Source organism: Trypanosoma brucei, chromosome 9, assembly GCF_000002445.2.
Source record: "Trypanosoma brucei brucei TREU927 chromosome 9, whole genome shotgun sequence".
NCBI classification, from domain to species: Eukaryota; Euglenozoa; class Kinetoplastea; order Trypanosomatida; family Trypanosomatidae; genus Trypanosoma; species Trypanosoma brucei.
Window position 1 is genome coordinate 2,919,388 of NC_007282.1, and position 20,204 is coordinate 2,939,591.

The 20,204-nt window shown below is 43.0% G+C and overlaps 2 protein-coding genes and 5 pseudogenes across 2 annotated transcripts, besides 16 other annotated features; 3 read left to right on the plus strand and 4 right to left on the minus strand.

Moving 5' to 3' along the window:
* Positions 1-138: 138 nt before the first annotated feature.
* Positions 139-198: a microsatellite.
* A 188-nt stretch (positions 199-386) lies between these two features.
* Positions 387-414: a sequence feature (AT_rich).
* Positions 415-745: 331 nt separating this feature from the next.
* Tb09.244.0475 lies at positions 746-922 on the plus strand (annotated as a pseudogene).
* Positions 923-969: 47 nt separating this feature from the next.
* Positions 970-1,041: a sequence feature (AT_rich).
* Positions 1,042-1,152: 111 nt separating this feature from the next.
* Positions 1,153-1,189: a sequence feature (AT_rich).
* A 38-nt stretch (positions 1,190-1,227) lies between these two features.
* Positions 1,228-1,283: a microsatellite.
* Positions 1,284-1,389: 106 nt separating this feature from the next.
* Positions 1,390-1,426: a microsatellite.
* A 787-nt stretch (positions 1,427-2,213) lies between these two features.
* Positions 2,214-3,782, plus strand: Tb09.v2.0430 (annotated as a pseudogene).
* Positions 3,783-3,992: 210 nt separating this feature from the next.
* Positions 3,993-4,045: a sequence feature (T-rich).
* Positions 4,046-4,207: 162 nt separating this feature from the next.
* On the plus strand, positions 4,208-4,476 carry Tb09.v2.0440 (annotated as a pseudogene).
* Positions 4,477-4,575: 99 nt separating this feature from the next.
* Positions 4,576-5,682: a repeat region.
* A 2,090-nt stretch (positions 5,683-7,772) lies between these two features.
* Positions 7,773-7,793: a sequence feature (AT_rich).
* A 537-nt stretch (positions 7,794-8,330) lies between these two features.
* Positions 8,331-8,356: a microsatellite.
* Positions 8,357-9,014: 658 nt separating this feature from the next.
* On the minus strand, positions 9,015-9,395 carry Tb09.244.0440 (hypothetical protein, conserved; the record flags this gene model as incomplete). Its single annotated transcript, XM_822668.1, has 1 exon — positions 9,015-9,395. The coding sequence occupies one exon, from the start codon at positions 9,393-9,395 to the stop codon at positions 9,015-9,017; it is 381 nt and encodes a 126-aa protein (XP_827761.1).
* Positions 9,396-9,576: 181 nt separating this feature from the next.
* Positions 9,577-9,819: a repeat region.
* Positions 9,577-14,817: a repeat region.
* Positions 9,838-14,252: a repeat region.
* A 65-nt stretch (positions 14,818-14,882) lies between the features above and the next one.
* Tb09.244.0420 lies at positions 14,883-15,697 on the minus strand (annotated as a pseudogene).
* A 712-nt stretch (positions 15,698-16,409) lies between these two features.
* Positions 16,410-16,871, minus strand: Tb09.244.0410 (hypothetical protein, conserved; the record flags this gene model as incomplete). The annotated part of the gene is made up of 1 exon (XM_822669.1): positions 16,410-16,871. The coding sequence occupies one exon, from the start codon at positions 16,869-16,871 to the stop codon at positions 16,410-16,412; it is 462 nt and encodes a 153-aa protein (XP_827762.1).
* An 849-nt stretch (positions 16,872-17,720) lies between these two features.
* Positions 17,721-17,760: a microsatellite.
* Positions 17,761-17,884: 124 nt separating this feature from the next.
* Positions 17,885-17,909: a sequence feature (AT_rich).
* Positions 17,910-17,937: 28 nt separating this feature from the next.
* Positions 17,938-18,013: a sequence feature (AT_rich).
* A 33-nt stretch (positions 18,014-18,046) lies between these two features.
* On the minus strand, positions 18,047-19,513 carry Tb09.244.0400 (annotated as a pseudogene).
* Positions 19,514-20,204: the final 691 nt, after the last annotated feature.

A 20,204-nucleotide genomic window follows, 5' to 3' on the forward strand; every position in this document is an offset into this window, starting at 1 on the left:
TTTTTTGTAAGTTGACTGTCTGATTGTCTAGAAATTTTTTCTGGCAACTTAAATTTTTTTTCTTCTTTTCCTGGTTTTTTTTTGAGGAAGTTGATGGGGGGGGTAGTTAGGTTAGTTAGGTTAGTTAGGTTAGTTAGGGGGTTAGGTAGGCTTAGGCTTAGGCTTAGGATTAGGCTTAGGGTTATTCGGTTAGGGTTACTTTTTTCCCTTTCACTTTTTTATTTTTTTTAGTCTTTTAGTGTACAGCGGCTCCTTTTTTTGATATGAACCCTAACCCTTATTCGCCACCCCGCTTTACGGCGGCTTTTAATTTATTTTTTTCTTTTCTGATTTTTTTTAAGTGATGCAGCGGCTCTTTTTTATTTTGCCACACCGACGGCAAGGCGATTTATTATTTTTATTGTTTTTATTTTACAATACTTTGCTGTTTTTATTTTAACTTTTTCTTTATGATGCAGCGGCTTTTTTTTATATTTTGCACCATCTCTTTCTTCTCGACTTGTTACTTTTTTTGCTTTTGTGAATTTCAGCTCTGCGGTTTGCGCTGCACGCGACCAGCAAAATTAAAAAAAAACGCTGGCGCGTGGCAGTTTCGCTGCGCGAAACGATTTGCTTTTAAAGAGCAAATAAATTTAAAAATACTCATTTTGGGGAAAAGCTGATAATCAAAATTAGCAATTAAACTTCGGCGGCGCCATCTGACGCTGGCACACGCCGGCCAAGGGTGCTCAACTTCCGGAGGTACGTTTTTAACCTAAAAGCCGTCTAGGGAAAAATGTGCACATTGAGTGAGGAAATCAAGAAGGAAGTAGAAAAAGAATCGCAAACGGGTGGAAATGCTAGAAACCCCACAAAAACCACAGGAATAAATTATGTTCTAATTAAGGCCTCTTTTTTGCTTGTAATTTTTCTTCTAGCATAACAGTTTTACGAATCATTTGTAAAAGCTTTTTCTCAGTTTTATGAGACTTATAAAAATTTATAAAAATTGCTATTTTGAAAATTTTTTTAAAAATGTTTTTGAAATATGATATATTTTAACACTTTTTGTCAACCCTTTGCAAATTGTGCAATTCATTGAAAATTTTGAAAAACTTCACTTGTAAAACTTTGGTAAGACAGAGGCATGTGTGTACACCAGTAGGGTGATTGTATATTAAAATGAATAATATATTAATTTATTTTATTTCCCCTTTTTTTGTAGTTATAAAGTTAGGGTTGTATTGCAATAGTAACGATAATGATAGTAGAAATAATAATAATAGTAATTAATAATAATAATAGGAGAGTGTTATGAGTGTGTATATCCTAATATGATTAGAACTATGGTGGAGGGAACGAATGAACAAGCAAAATGGAAAAAATTTAAATATCGTGAGATTGTAATAGGAGTAAGTGAGTGAGTGAGATAGTGAGATGGTGAGTGTGCAAAAGATTTTGAGGGCGCGCGAGGGATATTATTAAGGAAACAGGAGGAAAATACAGATGGAGGAAGGTGTCATACACTCAGCTCCAAACACAAAAACGACTATGGAACTATAATACATAAAGGATATGATGGAAAGGCAATGAAAGAAAGACTCCACTTTAAAATCTCAATGGAGTTGCAATGTTTTGCGGGGAAGAAGAACACGATCAAGAAGGAAAAATATAGAATAACACAACGAAATCAGAAAAATCACGGCTCATAATAAAAGAGTATGTGATTGTGCTGTGGAATTCACACATGGATGTCCAAGTACTACTACAGACAGGTTGTTGGCGAATATCGTTTTCAATATGCTGGCCACAACGGACGGACGGAGATAGCCTAGGAAACTTTTATTTTTTAATGGAGTGTTTAGGAGAGGCTGCTCCTTTACCGCTAGAATACCAATAATAGAAAATCAAAATTAATAGGTGATCAACAAAGATGGGTTAGATGTATAGTATCAAAACTCATACAGTTCTGTATAGCGGTGGGTCAAGAACTAATGCACTAAACCCCCCGAAACCATAGACGACGATGACACCCCTACAATGGTGGCAAAGTGTGATGATAGCGCATAACAAAAATGTTGAAGTTATTCACAACAACAATCACTAATTTCTGTAAAACTACAGACTTCATCTCCAAACACGACAAATTCAGCGCCTCTAATATGTTGTAACACCAACAACACTATCCTGAGTGTTAGAGAATAACAGAACGATAAGCACATACCAGATGAGCAATGGAAGCATTAGCATTTTCAACAGTGATGTTTATACTGGCCTGTCCCGCACAGCTGACCGACGCCTAAGCACCAGCGAAGAACCCCCTCGACGGCTCGAAGATAGCAGGGCTCTGTAAAAAAGCAGGCGGCATGCGCCAGACTGCAGCGGCGATACAAGCAGCTTTGGCAGCAGCTGAGCCAATAGTACAGAATGCTATCAAACTACAACACCAATTAATCATCTATTCCCTTGCAGAAGCGGTCAAAAAGCGGGCTAAAATAGCAGCAATAAGAGCAGCGGCAGCGACAACAGCAATAAACAACATCTACTCGGCAGCAATAGCGAAAGCCAAAGGAGGAATATACCTAGCAGCAAAAGCAAATATCGTGGCTGGTAGCATTATAGAAGCAACCACACTACTACTTGAACAACTCAAAGCGACCGAAGCTTCATGCGACGTCTCATGTCTAACAAATGCAGCGACCCGAAAAACAGCGGTGACGCACAGCCAGGACCTACAGGGATGCGATAGCCTAGCAATACCTGACACGGTAAGCCTAGAAGGGCTAGAGAAATTCTCCGACCAAAGCTTCAAAAGCGGAATCCCGGAGGGAAACGCAGCGTCGACAGAGAGCAGCTTCGCCAAATGCCTGCTGTTCGAAAACCACCCAAGTGCCACGGGCATGTTCACTGGCAACATGGCAAGCCATCTGACCATGATGGCCGGGCTGCTGACAACAGGCACAACGGGCCCAGAAATCCGCCGGATAGACGACCTAGAGCCGACCAGCGCAAGCTCAGCGAACACACCGGCATACCTCGAAGCAATTAAAGCCGCTAATGCGTACAAGACGACACCAGAGATAACAGATGACGACCTTTATGCAAGTATCTCTCAAGAATTAACAGGAGACGTATTTCTGGCAGAGATCAACTTCGCCATAAACGACGTCAAAGCCAAACCCGAAGAGGTCCCAGCAACTAATGAGCTCAAGGCGGCCGCCAAGCAGATTTTTTGGCGACAGCGCCACTAAGTTCAAAAGTAAATTCATCAAGGAAATGTTAGAAGAAGAACTGGTGTTTCCATCGGAGCTGAAGCTGACGGCCAGTACAATACAGAAGATACCGACTAACAGGTTAAGTGAAGTCGTAGAACTTTTGATTCAAGAAACCATTTCTAAAGAGACACAGGACAAGAAATGTCCAACGAGCCATTCCGCAGCAGAGAAGTCAACTTCCGAAACAGACGTGACGTGCGAAAAGAAAGGAACAGGAGATAACTGCAAAGATGGATGTAAATGGGGCAGTGACGGACCAAATAAAAATGCGTAGTGGATAAAACTTACACGCCAAAACAAGTAGATGGAGGAGAAAAAAACTTATAAAATGCTCCGATGCGACAACGGAAGAGAATTGCAAAAAGGTTGAGGGTAAGAAACCAGAAGGCAAAAATGCAGTTTGTGGACGGACTGATTATGTCGATGGAAGAGGGAAACTACCCGAACACGAATATCTAGACGAATGTTTTATAGACAAAAAAATTGGCTCTGAGTACGGCTGCTGCTTTTATGGTCTCGCTGTTTTAATTTTCCTCTATTTTTCTTTCTGAAATTTGATATATTTTAACATATTTAAAATTCGCCGGAAATATATTTTTAAAGCTGCCTGTGTGTGTAAAAATTTATTTTTGATACCTAAAAATTTTCTCCTTTTTCCTGTTTTCTTTTGAATTTTTGTTGTCCAACAAGGCAAGAAGGTAGAAAGATAGGTAGGGAGGTTAGGGTTAGGGTTAGAGTTTTTAATTTTTTGGATTATTTTTCATTTCACTTTTTTTTTAATTTTCATTTTTTTGATTTCGCCATTTTTTAATTTTTAGTGATGAAGCGGCTCTTTTTTACATCGACCTTAACCCTTATTCGCACAGTTTCAAATTCGCTTTTTTTACTCTATCAATGTTTTTGTATACACAGAGTCTTGAGCACCAACCAACAGCCACCACGTTGGACCCCGCAATAGCAGAAGAAAAATGCAAAGACAAACCGATGGGAAGTGCAGCGATGAAAGTGGCTGCAGATTCCAAGACGAAAAGTGCAAAGCTAAAGAGGAAGTGAAAGCGGAAGGAAAGAGGATAAATGTACTGGCCATATTGAAAAAACAGCTTGTGAAGAAGAGGACACGCCCGGCCAAACCCCCGTTTGTGGCTGGAGAAAAGACAAAGAGGGTGAACCCGAGCCAGAAAAGGAGAAGTGTCGAAATGGTAGTTTTCTCTTCAATCAGATAATTGCTCTGATTGTTTCCGCTTTTGTGAGTTTGGTAAAATTTTAGCATTAAAAGGATATTTCCCAATTTTATGAAAACTATGAAACATCCCTGGTGACGCCGGCAACCTCATCGTGGCGCCAGGCTCTAGTGCTTCGTTCACGAGGAAGTCAAGTGCCTGCATTATACCCAGTCCGACAGGATTGGGGCGGGTAGCAGGCTTTTGGCGACAAGAAAAGGAGCAAGCAGCAGTATCGGCAGTCTGTGGTGAAGAAATATATTATACTGCTCCTCTGCACGTGCGACCGCGCTTCGATTGGAATACATGGGCTTTTACTACTTTTTAGCGGAGATGTGGAAGAGAATCCCTGCCATATGATTTGTGGAGCACAGTGAAATTCTGGGTGTCTCTCTCAGGCTAAGCGGATCGCCTTAAAGAAGAAGCACCAGGAGGATTGTATGCTATTTTGTCAGCTGCAGGAGATTCACTCGGCTCCAGCGGGACGTAAAGTTCTTAGAATAAGCCAATACCAGCATGTAGGATGGCAGGTTCTTCACGTGGTGGTGGGGTATCAATTTTAGTCAAAGATATTGTGGAAGTCATCCAAAGTCCGAAGGAGGAGTTTCTGCTAGAAAGAGTCTCGGCAACGTTTATATTTTAAGCTGAGTCAAATTTGACAGTCACTTCAGTTTATTTTCCTAGAAAATCGATGGTTTCAAAAACATAGTTGGAACAATTAGCGGTATAAAGCGGTTCTCTTGTAGTAGGGGCAGATTTCAACTCACATCATGTGTTGCGGAACCCACTGCAGAATAATGACAACAAAGGGGAGTGTATTGTGTATTGGTGTATCGAAAACGATACTAAGATAGCAAACACCAGAAAAGAAACCCTTCGTCAGGCGGGAACGGCTGTATTTCCGTTAAGAGACATCATAATGTACAGACACGTGAGGTATAAAGTCGGACAACCATACTGAGTCCTGATAGTGACCATTTTTGGATCACTTTTGGCGTTTTTGTGAGTTGTGGTGCAGAGGTGATTGCACCCTCAAAACCTGACCAGGGCTTTATACGCATTGGAATAAAGCGCATTGGAATGACTTCAGAGCGGTGAGTGATAAGTTCATTTTCAACAAGACTAAAGAAAAAATAAAGGATGCCGAAGCACTAAATAAAGCCATCAGGAGAAGCACAAGACAAGCAGCAAAGAAAACTATACCAAAGACAAAGGTGTATCACTGCCTTTCTGGACAAAGGAATTAAAAAATAAAATAAGCAGATAATGAAATATCGGGATGGACGTGGGAGAGACGTGCTGATTAGATGGAGAAAGAAGGCAATGTATATTACACTTTACATTCAAGCATAAGTAACTGCAATATAAGATGTTATGCATCGCTAGTCATCACTACCCATTGGACAAAATAATAAAGAAATTAATTGCATCACGCATGGTCTCCATTAGTGTCTCCTTCACGAAGGAAAATGCAGTGATAACGTTGTTTGTTTATTATGTGTAAACTTAGTGTAAGCTAACGTAAGTAAATAAACAAATGGACATTGAAATAAGCAAATTAATAACGGGAAACTAATCAAGAGACGCGTCATCGCAACATACTACCCTAATAACTAATAAGAAAAAATAGACGTATTTACAAAATAATGGATATGAAACCGAGTATGTGTAACAAAAACTGATGTTATTTTTTTTTCGGTCATATCTAGTGGCACGATTAATATACAATCAAAAGCACTGAGGTCAGAGGTGCACAAGTTGGACAATCATCCTGTTATTTGTATCTGCGTAAATTTTTAAGTGTGTTTTTATATCTTACAGATAATACTTCAAAAAAAAGATCATATTCTATTATTTGATCAACGTCAGATTAAATTCTCTTTATTCTCACTTTACAACCATTTCGTTTAATTCCACAACTTATATGCTCATGGACGCTTGCCCAATGTTGCAGTTGCTTCACTTCTCTCTTCATTCGTGGTGACATGCCAAAAAAAAACATGTGCGCTTGACTGCTTCTCATAATAAATAAAAGTAGATAAATACATATGATTTGTACAACTTTAGACACTTTATGAAGGATTTCTCATTTGTAATCAGATCAAACAATTATAATTTGATCTCACTGTGCGCTCTTATGACGAAGAAAATATACATCATAAGTTAAGAAAAGCACGAGGATATCTGTTATAATTTTAATAACGCACTCTGATGTATAATAACTATCATTTGAATTTTAACGAATCGATTTGTCAAGTTTCATGCACGCACCTCTATGCCGTTTCATATGTTTGCATTGAGTGGTAGCAAGAGTTTCATGACAGTAACCGCAGCAAAATAAATAACGTATTGGAAAAAATGTATAATTCCAGGCTGAACATGTGCTTTCTTCAAAGTGTTTGTATTTGAATGCATATTATGTAGAATACGGTGCTTCCAGTATTATTAAATACAGAAATATGTTGAAGGAACCATATGAATCACCACCGTATCCGAAGATACATTGATAAATTCACTGTTTCTACGCAATAAGAAGCAGTTAGTACTGTCGCTTCACAATATTTCTTAACGTAATGCAAAAACATTATGCACATCAAAAAAAACATTTCAGTTGTTACACACAATAAACTACTCTCGTTCTTTTCTTCCAATCAAAATGCAACATCACTAAAGAAAGAAAGTCACAGATATTATATGAATATTCGCTTTTTCATATGTTCGTTGAAATATAAAAACAAATGAGGAAATTCGTCAAAAAGACATGACGTGTTTCGAGGAAGAAAACGGAAGTATAAAAATTATGAGAGTAAGAATAAATGTAGCATCCAAATTATCTTTAATTCCGTTGTGGTACAATTATATGAAAAATATAATTAGTCCAGTTGATTCAATATATAAGCGGATAGAGTTTGGATGATATCAAACAAAAAAGTTCCTTCGCCAGTATATTTTTTACAAGGTGTGGAATGTGAATTAAAAAATGGGAAACGTATTTTGAGTCCGAAAGACATTATTTTGCGTGTATATGCATAAATTTGTATGTGTGTTATGAATATTGTGTAACACCATAAGTGCCATACTGTTGAAATTCCATGCACATGCATCACGGGTTCTGCACTTTTATCAAGTAACATATGCATTTATTAACATAAAAAAGGAGCAAACAAATGGAATGCTGCGTTTCTTGCGATATGTCATTTGTTTTTTCACGGTAAAGATATGTGGGTTTAATAAAACAAAAAATAAAGAATGGAGGAAGTGGCATAATCAAATTAGATGTAAAATCTCTTTGACCCACATAAATAATTAATTATTTATTCTTTACCACAGCGGCACTGCAGGCGAAGGGATGTGGTGATGAATTTGGCGCACAGGCGAAACTAAACAGAAAACATCAAATTAAGTAATATACGCTTATGGAAGAAACAACAGCAATACAGCGCAGAGCCGGTACAAAACTAAAGCCGCTCAGACGCAATAGATTTATTAACTGGATGAAAACATTACCGCATGACAGTTATTTTCTACAATAATATTTTGGTGTAACTTTGTGTTTCGGTGATAATGTGTTTGTCTCTCTGGGAAGAAGCAGCGGCGCTGCGCGTGAAAAGTTTTGACTAAAATCAACTAGCGAATCATATGCGCCTCCGTCCTATTTTCCACCATCCTTCAATTGCAGAATTTTACCAAAATAAATAAAGAGGTGGATAGGAACGAGGAAGGTTCAAAAAAAAAAAAACGTATCAAACACCACATTTGAAAGGACCATAAAATTACACACAAAACTCCGCGGTGATAACCAAAAATAGCTGCAGTAACTGTACGCACAGAAAAGGGATTGGGGAGGTGGCAGGGAACACACACACACACACACACACACACGTAACAAAGTAGATTTAGAAAAATATCACAAACTTATTCTGAGGTGAAAAAGAAAAAAGTCAAGAAAAAAAGCGCCATTACGTCACTTCACTTGGGCTCACCATTTCGATAATGTCATCTCTTCACTATTATGAAAATAAATTAATTAACAGTGTTTTTCCTTCAGCAGTAGCGCACAGGGAAGTGAAACAACCACGGGATAAAGAGATGGTTGATAATTTATTGCATTCGCTTCACCAATAAGGGACCGTAAAACAACAACAACAACAACTAATTAGTACAAGCCAACTGCGAAAATGGGATACCTGTACAGAATTAATTTTGTCCTCTTTGGTGTGGGGAAGAGGAAGGAGTGGGGATGTCAGCTAAAAAAAAAACAACGCAACTGCAGCCGCTTGCATTTTGGTTCCCCTTCCCCACGTTTTTCGAGGACATGTTTGTAGAGGGGCAGAAGCATAACGGCGTTACTCCACGCGTCAAGCCGCTGCTTCATAAATTAAGTGGAATAAACTCCTTAAAGACTACAACTGTTTCCAATAGCCAATACGCCGCATCATCGTCACAAACCGAAAGATGTTGTTTCGTACATTTTAAAGGATTTGACCTCATGAGAGAACGAAACTGCCAGGCACCACACCGCCGCAATGCAACATTTCCATCAGCCACATTTTGAGAAATCATTAAATCCACTAAAAGGCATGACAAAAATCACCGGGCCTTCTTTTAAGTTCAACTTCATTCGATCTTTTGTCAAGTGACATGAGTGAGTTTGTGTGTACCGACACATATTTAGCATTAACTTCATGGGAGGCACAATACTGTTTTCGGAAAGAATTTGCAGGAACGTGGCGGCAGCATCTTCCACATCACTTTTAAATGTGGCGTGTGGACTTACCTGACGCTGCCAATGCGACCATGAGGAAGTTGAAGTTGTGCGACATGCCTGAATTGCAAAATACAAGGAGAGATATAACAAATCAAAGTGTTTAGAAACATGTGGTGATGAACAGGCTTCCTGACAGGACTGCAATGGTGGCATGAGCCCCTCAACATCATCATCATGAACGTCATCTACCGTCCAAACAGTTGTGCACGGGACAGCAGCCACAATGCTATTTTGTGGAATCGAAGCGAGGGTAGAAATAAGTTTCAGAGGAAAACCGTCTTGAGGAAAAGAGCGGCAACGAATATATGGAGCAACACCAATTTTTTTTTTTTGGAATTTTCTTCGTGCCTTCGTGGGAGTTTCCCCCCACTGGCGCGGCCATCAGCCATCACTGTAGATCCCTGAGATGCTATCGGTCTGGCGACTGTGGCAGAGTCTCCATTTTTTATTCAGCCTAACACACTCTCTATAATTTTTGTTGTAGCTCCGCAGTTGAACGGAATACAGCAGATGGGGCAAGAAGCCCCCCACTCCAGACTCTCCAAAAGATGTCAATTAGCAATCCTTTTGTTTTGATTTTTGTTATTCGTTTATTATTCTCTCCCCTCTTTCTGTTTCTGTTGCTTGTTCACTGCATACCCCCTCTGTCTCTGAGGGGTCTGGACTATTCCTGCGTTCGGTGCTTTTCCTGCTAGCTCCACACCCGGCAATAAGGGGGAAAGTTGCAGAAGGGAGAGTGGGTTGTATGACTGTTACATTAGGGGAGGACTTCACCTGCGGCCGGCTCCGTTCAACCGCAATGAGAAATTGCGCCAGCCTTTTGGAGAAACATACATCCTGCACACACACTCACCTTCTACAGCAAACCTGACACGTAACTCCTTCAAACCGGGACAGCTCATCAAGTGCAGCGACGTTTCTTTGCAGTCGCCGCTTTCGCTGGTAACAGCGCGCTCTACCTTCACACCGTGCATCTTCTTTTGATGTAAGGTGAGGCCAGTTTTGCTAGCACACTGCCTTCCGCATGTGGGCACATCAACATGGATGTGTTTGTATGCGGGGAATCAGTGGCACACAATTTTGTGCTTTTGCTGCATTTAAGCTCGACTCCCTCACCTTTGTGGAAAGCCTTACAGTGTCGGATGAGGGAGTCCCTGCAACTGAGAACTTTTTGGCACACACCACACTGCACCTCGCCCTTTCCTGGGACGTCAACGTTTCCCTCACGGGCACGCTTACGAGGGAATTGCACCACCATCACGGTACCTTCCTCCGTCACTATGCTCTTATGTTTGAATTTCTTGTGTAGTGACAGAGAAGAACGTGTACCGAAGCTCGCCTCGCACAGGTCACATTGAAATGGCAGCTTCCGTGTATCCTGAGGGGCTGGCGCTGCTGGGACGCTACCATCTCCTTGCAATGAGTCCTCGTTCTCTCGCCCCCTTTTCACACGGAAACTACCGCTGCCTATGCCATGTATCGTTTGAAGGTGGTGTAATAGTCGGCCTGGCACTGCGAATTTGGAGGCACAGAGGGTACAATGAAGCACCTGCAGTCTCATCGGGACTCGTGTGCTCGATGGTAAAGGAACGATTGCCACCACTGGAGGGGGCTCCGGGGGGATATCCACTGCAGGTCTTGCATCGCCGTATTTGATCCTCCGGAGGGCATCAGCTCGCACAAAGCCGTGTTTGTTTACCATGTGCGTTACAGCACTCGACCGGCATTGGTATGTGGCATTGCATTCCGTACATTTGGTCGGTTCGGAGGTTCTCTGAAGAGTGCGTGTCGCAACAGTTGGGGCTGTTTGCATTGTTGGCCCTATCGCTGCATGTTGTGGGTTACACCATCGGCACTGTGGAGGCACACTCGGGTTGATCTTTCGCAACATCCATCCATAGTGTCTTGAAGACCCAACCCGAAAGCGTGCCACTGTTGTTTCTTCTTCCCTCGTCAGTTCTTCTTTATGTTTTGTTGGAAAGTGGTTGCCCGTGATACCAAACCTATGAGTATTCTCATGGACTTCTTCCGACCTAAGCACTCGCTTCGCATAAGCAATGATGTCGGGGATCTATGTGTCTCGAAACTGTGGTAAATCTGCGGACTTTTTGGCCATTTCATTACAAACCTCATTCCGTTTCACGCCACAATGGCCAAACACAAATTGCTGTCGGATACGTATCTTCCTTCTCTGAACTTGAAGCAGAAGCCTCCATAGTCGTCTCAGAATTGGGTCCGTTACGGCTAGGGGGCCTGTCTGCAGTGCTGTTAACATTGACAGCGAGTCAGAGAAGATGGACAACCTGCTCAGTGTGCTTCTGTATGCCGGAAGCCATTTCAGCAGCCGTTGCAGCCCTATCTCTAATGCTACGCATTCCGCTCTGTAACTGCATGAGAGTTCCCCTGCTCCCGTTTTGGGTGCACAAATCAGCGTGTTGTTTCTATAGAGCAGGGCAGCTGCTCCGGACTTCTTACCGAGGGACACGGATCCATCAGTCCACAATTCGTAGTGCTCTCGCCGCGGTGGCTCCTTCCCCCTCCGTGCAAAATGCCGTGCAATCCACTTTTCGGAAGCCTCCCTTTTGACATCGTCAGGGTCATCAGCGCACACAGGCTTTATCTGCGTGTGAAACATCGGTCGGCAGCTGTGGCGGAGCGTCGCTGTCTCTAGTGGGTGCTCGCGTGGCTCAATGCGGAGGTGGGGGTAGGACCGCATGATGCGGGAATGTAAGACTCTGACTGCATGTTTGCTGTGGTATACTTCTTCAGCACTGCGCCGTAAACATCCGCCTCGTGACTCACACATCAGCATGAATTTCATGCTGCGCACAAGAGTGGTCGTCTTGAGTGGCAGGAGGTTTGCTTGCAGCAGAGAGTTCTCTTTGCGCGTCCCATGCGGTATGCCAGCTATGATGCGACTGGCTTTGTGTTGTGCTGCTGCAAGGAGGTCGCGACTTCGTTTTGAAGCGTCCCAGTACCATACCTCAATGCCATACATGGTGTGTGCCTGTACGAGTGCTACGTAAAAAGCTCTCAGTACTTGTCGTCTTGGCCCCCATGTAGAAGCTGAGATGGCTGCTATATGCAGTAGTCTCAAGTCCATGTTGCGTCTCGTTTCGGCTGCATGTGTTGCCATCCCTTGCAGACACTGGAATGTTACTCCTAGAAGCTTCGGTGTCCTGTCAGCTCCTATTCTTTCGCCGTCCAGTTGTAATGTAAGGGGGTGGCGCTCTATACACCCGAAGAGTGTGCACTTTGTTTTCGCTACGTTTACAGACATAAAGTACTCTTTTGACCACTGTAACACCACGTTGAGGCCGCATTGCAGTGTGTGGTTGATGACATCCCTCTCTGTGTGCCTCGCAAGTAGCGTTAGGTCGTCTGCAAAGAATCCGTGCTGCAGTAACGGCACTTCTGCAAGGCGTTGGCTCAACGAGTTCATGACAATAATGAACATGATTGGGCCAAGGACAGTTCCTTTTGGCACTCCTCGCTCAAATGTTCTGCTTCTGGAAAGCTTCTCCTTGAATCTCACTCTGCCAGTTCGGTTACTCAGAAATGATACGCACCACTTCACAATGTGGTGTGATACCTTCATTCTGTGCATTTCCCTCGCAACTTTGTCGTGGTCTACTGTATCGAATGCCTTCTCGTAGTCAACGAATACAGCACCCGTATGAGATTGGTGCGTGGGACGGCAGAGGGCGGCACGGACCTGCAGGAGTTGTTCGAGCGTTGAGCATCCGGAGCGAAAGCCTGATTGCTGCGGCGTCAGCTGGGACTCAACAGTATCTCTAAGCCTCGCGGCAATTATGCGTTCCATGACTTTGCAGAGACAGCTCGTGAGCGTCACAGGCCTGTAAGAATCGAGGTCCTCCGCCTTTTTTCCGGCCTTCAGGATGGGGATGATAACACCAGTCTTCCATGCAGGCGGCACGACTCCCGTTCGTAGGCTCTCATTGAATAGCCTCAGAACAACATTCAGCGCTGTTCTACCGAGATGTTGCAGTGCCTCGTTGTGTAAGCAATCAGGTCCGGCTGCGGATCCACTCGGTAGCAGTTTGATCGATCTCCGTAGTTCAGCCATCGTGATGGGACTGAACTCACTCGCTATCGTCTTTATGGGTGCCGGTGGGTGTGAGTCGGGGTGCCTTCTTGCGCGGGACGAGTACAGTTTACTGAACCTCTCAGCTTGACGGTAGTCCGTGATGGCCGCGTTATCAACAAGTACAGCCGGTGTGGTTAGTGGTCGTGGCGCGTATACCTTCTTGACAATGTGCCAACTGCAGCGGTCTGACACCGCAAGTCTGGAGCATAGTGTGCTCCATCTCTTCTTTGTGGTACGGTCCAGGATCTGCTTACGTGTGGCTACCAACTTTTCCCTTCGGTGGGAGGGTCCGCATCCAGGGATCTCTTCATCGAGTTTCGCGAGCTCAGGTGTCCAATGTGGTGGCGTTGCTCTGCAGCCACGGGGGACGGAGACCTTCGTCGCAATACGGATGGCGGAGCTCAATTTCTGTTCCAGGGTGTTGACGTTCTTCTCTCTACCAATTTTCCTGCAGAGCTCGTCAACCTTGAGACGGAAATTCCTCCAGTTAGCTTTTAGCCATGCGTACATGGGCTTTCGAAGCCGCGGGCAACTCAGTGCATCTGTGTCGTCTCCAACGATAACGTCGAAAAATATGTGATGGTGATCGCTATAGGGAGAATACAGCGATGTCCACGTGTACACTGTGCAATTCCTTGAGAGTGTCACATCAGGGGTGGACTCCCCGTGGTGGCGCGCGTACCTGGTGGACTCACCAGTGTTGCAGACCAGAAACTGGTTGTTAATGCACCACTGTGTGAGGGTTTCACCCTTGGTATTTGGTGGGTTCGCGCGATCCCATGCCAACTCGCGTGTGCGTTAGCGTCTGCACCGATGAGCTGGGCACCGTCAGTCGTCAGAAGCGTATCTATGTCAGTTGCCGTGAAAGTGTGTTTTGGTGGGATGTATGCCGACGTGACACTAGCGCCGTTCCACGTGCAATGTGAATTGTTGCATGCACTTGTTCAATGCGACCAACAACGAGTCTACCGGTATAGACTGGCATGTGCTACCTCACTAGTATTGATACACCACCTCATTTGCAGTTACGAGCTATTCTGTGATTTTGGTAGCCAGCAACGCTAAAGCAAGCCGCCTCTCCAGGCGTCATCCTTGTCTCGCTCAACAGACAAAAGGCGATCCGCTCATCAACAAGGGTTTTGTGGAGTGCTAATCTCTTTCCTTGAGATAGCCCGGCGCAGTTCCACTGCATCCCGCGCAACGACGGGCCGGGATTCTCTTTCACATCACCGGACAGCAGCATCTTAGTGCGGATGATACTGCTGATGGCACGCTGGCACGTGCCCAGGGACCGACAAATGAAAGACGGTGTCCCAGCAAGACGCTGCTGATCCCTGTGCTGTATAATGCCGTAGCCGGAGCACAGCAGTGTTCCCCATGAAAGGAACGCTGCTGGTTCTTGGCTTCCCCCGATGATACGGGGTACTGGACCCTGGCACCACGTTGAGGTGGCCGGCATCGCCAGGGGCCGTAGTTGTACTGCGCCGATGGCGTGTGTACGGCATGTTTGCCTAATAATGACTTAAAAATCACGAGGAGTGCTTCCAGTAGTGCTGTTTTTTTAAGTATTTCGCCACTATTGTCGCTTTGGGTGCTGGGCCACAGGCTTCGCTGGCGAACTTGTTTCTGGTTGAGCTCCCGTTGCTTATACAACCTGCGGCAGCCGTTTCGTCCGAGTTGTCGCCGCAACGGTAGGCTAGGCCGTTGGCTAGAGATGTGCCGACCTTGTTGTCTGCGCTACCGTCATTGCCGCATGCTGCGTTGCCGCCGCTGCCGAGCGTTGACTGCCAGGTACCCTTTGCTTCTGTGTTTCCTTCGCCGTACAGAACCTCCTTTAGGTCAGTATTTATCGTTATCGTTGTCTTGTCCTTGGGCAACGCCGCTTTTTCTGCTTCGAGGTTAGCTATCGCTTCCGGTGCTTGTTGTTGTATACCGGATCGAAGTGGACCGGCGGTTATACATGTAATTTTTGCCAGTATATTTCCTATCTTTTTTTTGCCTAAATCTTTTTTTTAGTTGTGCCCAGGTGTTCTTATGTTTTGCGTAGTTCTTGTCCTTTTGATGGTCTTGGACGTCGTCGAAGTTACTTCCGAAGAATTCTTCATCTGCTGCCGACATGTTATTGATGACTAACGTTTTTTGTTTCAGATTCTAGTGTTGGTTCAGCCTCGTTTCCAGTGGTTGAAGTCCCCTGTTCGCACGTGGTAAATAGTTGACACATTAGCGCGAATTCTTTGATATTGTGTCCTGCTGTCGGTGCACATTTATCCGCAAAAAGGACCACTTTTATTGCTACCACTAATGTGGTTTGAAACATAGTGTGTGCCTCCTTGGTTCCTGTATATCGTTAGCGTTTGTTGAGAAGAGGTTTGTTTTGAAACATTGACATCATATGTGAAGAGTTTAATTTTTTATCGCTGTTAATATGCAACGTAAGGGTGACTTCATTTGATGATATTGTGATGTTTAACCTGTTCGTTGTTGTTTAGCATGGTCAAAAAACCACTTACGGTAAACTTCATTCTGGAGGTACACAGGTTGTTGCATCTTACTGTTTAGAACGTCAACTGTTGTCAGAAAGGTGTAATCACTCTCTTTTAAATAATGCATCACTATTATTGCCGTAATTAAAAGCTTCTGGGTGTGACTCTGAGTGCATAACATAGCTACAATCTTGTATATTCACAGTCAATAGACCTTCAATTTTTATTTTGTGCCTTATCACCTCACCAACCATAATATCTTCGTTCAAAGCAGCATATTCAATATATTTTTCGAAATTTCGAAAGCTCACTTTGTTGGATAATAGTTTGGAAATTCCCGAATAGCCAACTATTTCTTTTACAACATCTCTCGAAATTGTGTTCGCATACCCAACGACATAACACGTCAGCTTTCCAATACTCGTCAAGTTCACCCCATGCTCTCCCCATATTCAATTTCTCTTGTGGCAATATTTCAAGGTATTGCAAATACAATGGCACCCTCATAAATATATCATCATCTGCTTTCATTATATAGGGATTAGCTGACTTGAATGTATCAACTGCAAATTTGAATCACAAATATGTTTTTCTACTCATCGTGAGATCTTCTTCCCAAACCCAATTCCTCAGCCCTCCAACTTTTTTACTTGCTGTTGGATTCACATTACAAACAGACAAAATTATAATATCCTGGTATAACTCTGCCTCTTCTTTAACAATTTCTCTGAGCTCGCAATTATTATTTGTATGAGGGGAAAGAGCGTATACTATAAGAAACTTTCCACTGAAATTATTTGACTTTCTCGCAACTTCAGAGTAACTCCAACACGTTTCTCCCTGTAAATTCTTTCTTCTAAATCTTTCATCATTATCTATTGAAGGTATCCCAGATACAACAAAATAATCTTCAGTTTTCCAAATCTTCCTTACATCTTTTGATACAAGTTTAATATACTCATCTTCAACAATCTCCAGTGAAATGGATTCACCCTCACTAAACAAACTGTAGAGTGACACACATAAATTAATCCCCATAACAATAAAAGATAAGCAACTTACTGTTCTTTAGATACCTCCCATATTGTTCATAACTTCCTGTTTTCGTACTAATGAAAACTTTAAATATCTTATAATATCATAGAGGTTGTTAAGAAAGAAGTCAGTTGTGGCACTAAGGTGTTTATTTAAGGAAACGGTATTTACGTAAGCAATGTCTTTATATTGTTATCATGTATCTGTCGAAAGATGTATGTTCGGTGTGCGCACCTTATATTTTCACCTGCATCTATATTTCCCTCTACACATTGTTATGTAAATTGCAGTAGCTAGGTGCGCCACTGGGTCATGTGTGCTAAGATTTTAAAGACTTCTGCGCTACCTTCCCCGCCAATCGACTTTTATCATGAAAGACACATCATTATAAGTTGATAAACTACTGCTACTGTTGTTATTACAACAATCATCTCCACTTTTCCATCTATCCATGTCTGAGTGAAATACAGCGCTTTATCGCCTCCTGTCTTGTTTCTCTGTGCTTTGCTGCGTCTTTTATTCTGTCCTTTACTTCCACATTTTCAGACTTTGGCGGTCACCGCCTCTGCCACGACCGATAAAATAGAGTCTCTGTGTCCCTCACTGTCCTCTCCATAGCTTTCTCTTATGTGGTGATGTCCGGCAGAGTGTAAGAAATTGCTAATATTTAAATCCTTTTATTTCTCCGTTCTTCTGAATTTCCTTTATTAACATTTCTCTTCTCTCCCATTCACCCATCTACTTCTTTAGTAGCAGTAGCACTGTTTTAAGTGCCTCTATTTTAGAAATCCATACAGTTTTCTCCACCACCCTTATTAAAAAATTAGTATATGCACACTTACAGCACTCCCCTATTATTATTATTAGCCATACTATTATCACTATTACTATTGCAACCCCAAAAGTACTAATAATTAAAAAATCAATAAAATGAACCAAAAAATGATTTTTATAATGGCAGTATTTTTTCATATTTTATTACCTTATTACTTTGGACCCATAGGACACATTCAGACATAAAATTTATATTTTTTAATTTTTCAACAATCTACACATTTTTGTCAAAAAGTTTTAAAATATATTAAATTTTAGAAAATTTATTTCTTTTCTAAAAATATAAATTTTTATGAATTTTATAAAATATAGCAAAAATCGTTTACACACAATTCTTAAAAGTATTATTCTAGAAGCAAAACTGCGAGAAAAAGAGGCGACTTGTTAATAACAGCATAATCGTTTCCTGTAGTGTTTGTTGTTCCTGAATTTTCACTGTTTTCTGTTTTTATTTTCTTTTTAACTTGTTTCTCATCTACTTCGCACTCCCCTTTCTCGTTATCCCCTCCTTTCCATGAGCATTTCGCTCCTGTGCAAGCTTTTTTGTTGTTTTTGTGTTGTGCGCATTCTTTTGTTTTTGCTAAGGTTTCGGCGTCACTATTTTTTTTTTGACATTCTTCTGAGCAACGTTTTTGTTTGCCCACGGTCGTGCGTGGTAGATTAGGTCCTTCGTTATCTTGGCTTTCGCCTTTACTGCATCTGCAGTGTGCTGTCGGATTGCAACGGCTTTTTTATGTTTTCGTAATTTTCCTAGCAGGCTATGAAGTTGTCCCAGCCAAGGTATCACTTCGCTGGCTTTTCCCGCTCCTTGTGAAAGGCCGTTGTAGCTTACACATATGCCTCGCGTCTCTTGTGCTGAGCAGTCTGTACCTAGATACACACCGAGTGTGGCTTTACTTGTGCATAACTTTAGAAGGCTTGCTATAGCGTCTATTTTTGCTTCTAGCTTCGCTGCAGTTAGCTCGGCTGTTTTTTGAGTGTCACACAGCTTTTTCACTTCTTCCATCGTCGCTTGGTTTGGTGGCGTACCGGCGACGGTCCAATTCGAGGTCATGGCAGGATCGGCTCGGCATACTTTGTCTTGATTATGGGCATTGTTGGTGCTTTCTTTCATGCAGAGGCACGCCAGCGTGCCGAGGACCGTTTTGGTTTTGCCGGTGTTTTTTTCCCCCGTGCAAAGTGTGTCGCGGCTCCCTCCTGCCTGCTGCCTCAAAATTGCCTGTCGCTATCTCTGCGCCAACCGGCTCTTTGTCCCTCCCATACACCGCTGCGTTTAGCATTTGTTGCACGGTTTCGGTGGTTAGAAGGTCGGTTTTCGGTGCTTCCGCCTCTGCTTAGAGTTGAAGCGCTGCTGCTTCCGCTGCAATTTTTTGTACGTCGCAGCAGATGTTGGCTATCTGTTCCTCAGTTGCCCCTTTTAGGCCCCGCTGCTCTCTCTTGGTTTTAAGTTTATCGTCGGTCAGAATTTCTTCTTTGCTTTTCCATTCGTCCCATTTGGCCCCCCAGTCTGTTGTTTGATTGTAGTCGGCCTCAGGGAAGTCCCTCGCCGTGTTTTTTCCTGGCCCTGCCCTGAAGATTTCGCGCCATTCGTTTGTCGCCACCGACATGTTGAGGTCTAAGAGGTCGTTGAGGGCTGATGGGGGCCCGACTTTGGATGCGGGTAACATAGATCGCTGGCCGGCGAGTGTTACGATCGCACAAAGCGCCGTCGCTTCGTTAGCATTCGCGAGTTCAGAAAAATCGGCTGCCACCTTGAGTAAAAATACCGATTATAGCACTGTCGACAGGAACAGTTGACGTGCCCACAGCATTGAATATTTTGGTTTCGCTTGCTCAAGTTCCCTCGCTATGATTGTTCTTATCTTGTCCCTTGTAGGCTCTGCCTGTCGTGATAAGCAGTGAGGGGGATCTGGGGAGGTTAGTAAGTTTTGTTTTTTTAAGGTTGTTACTGCGGTGTTTGATTGTTTCGCATGTTGTTGGCTGCACCTTGGCGACGAGTTGTGGTGCAATAATAGTGGATCGGCAGAATTTTCTTGTCTAACGGGTTCGCCGCTGTTCGGAGTCATGCATCCTGATTCCTTGTTTTTCCTCCCATAAGAACCGGTTGCGCAGGCGCTCGGATTTAAGTTGACGGTAACGCTTTTACTTACCCGGGAGCCTTGCGATGTTATCTCTTTTCGCTGCAAATGATCTACTCCTGTTTTCAAAATCTAACCCATATTAATTTAAAAATCCGCAAATCACATTCATCCATCCGCCTATAAACACCATTCTCTTTCCCCTCTATTTTTCAACTAATCTTCAACCCACAAAACAGCTTCGTGAATCAGTATAAACAACTTACTCTAATTGTTAACGCCTCTGTTCAACGTTGTGTGAAAAAGCAGATCCTTTCCCATTTATGCAGTAGATTCTATCAGTTTTTGAGTAGCATATGGAAATCCTTCGCTTCTACCAACCCTGATGTATCATTTCTTTTACTGGGGTGTTGTCGCAAATACT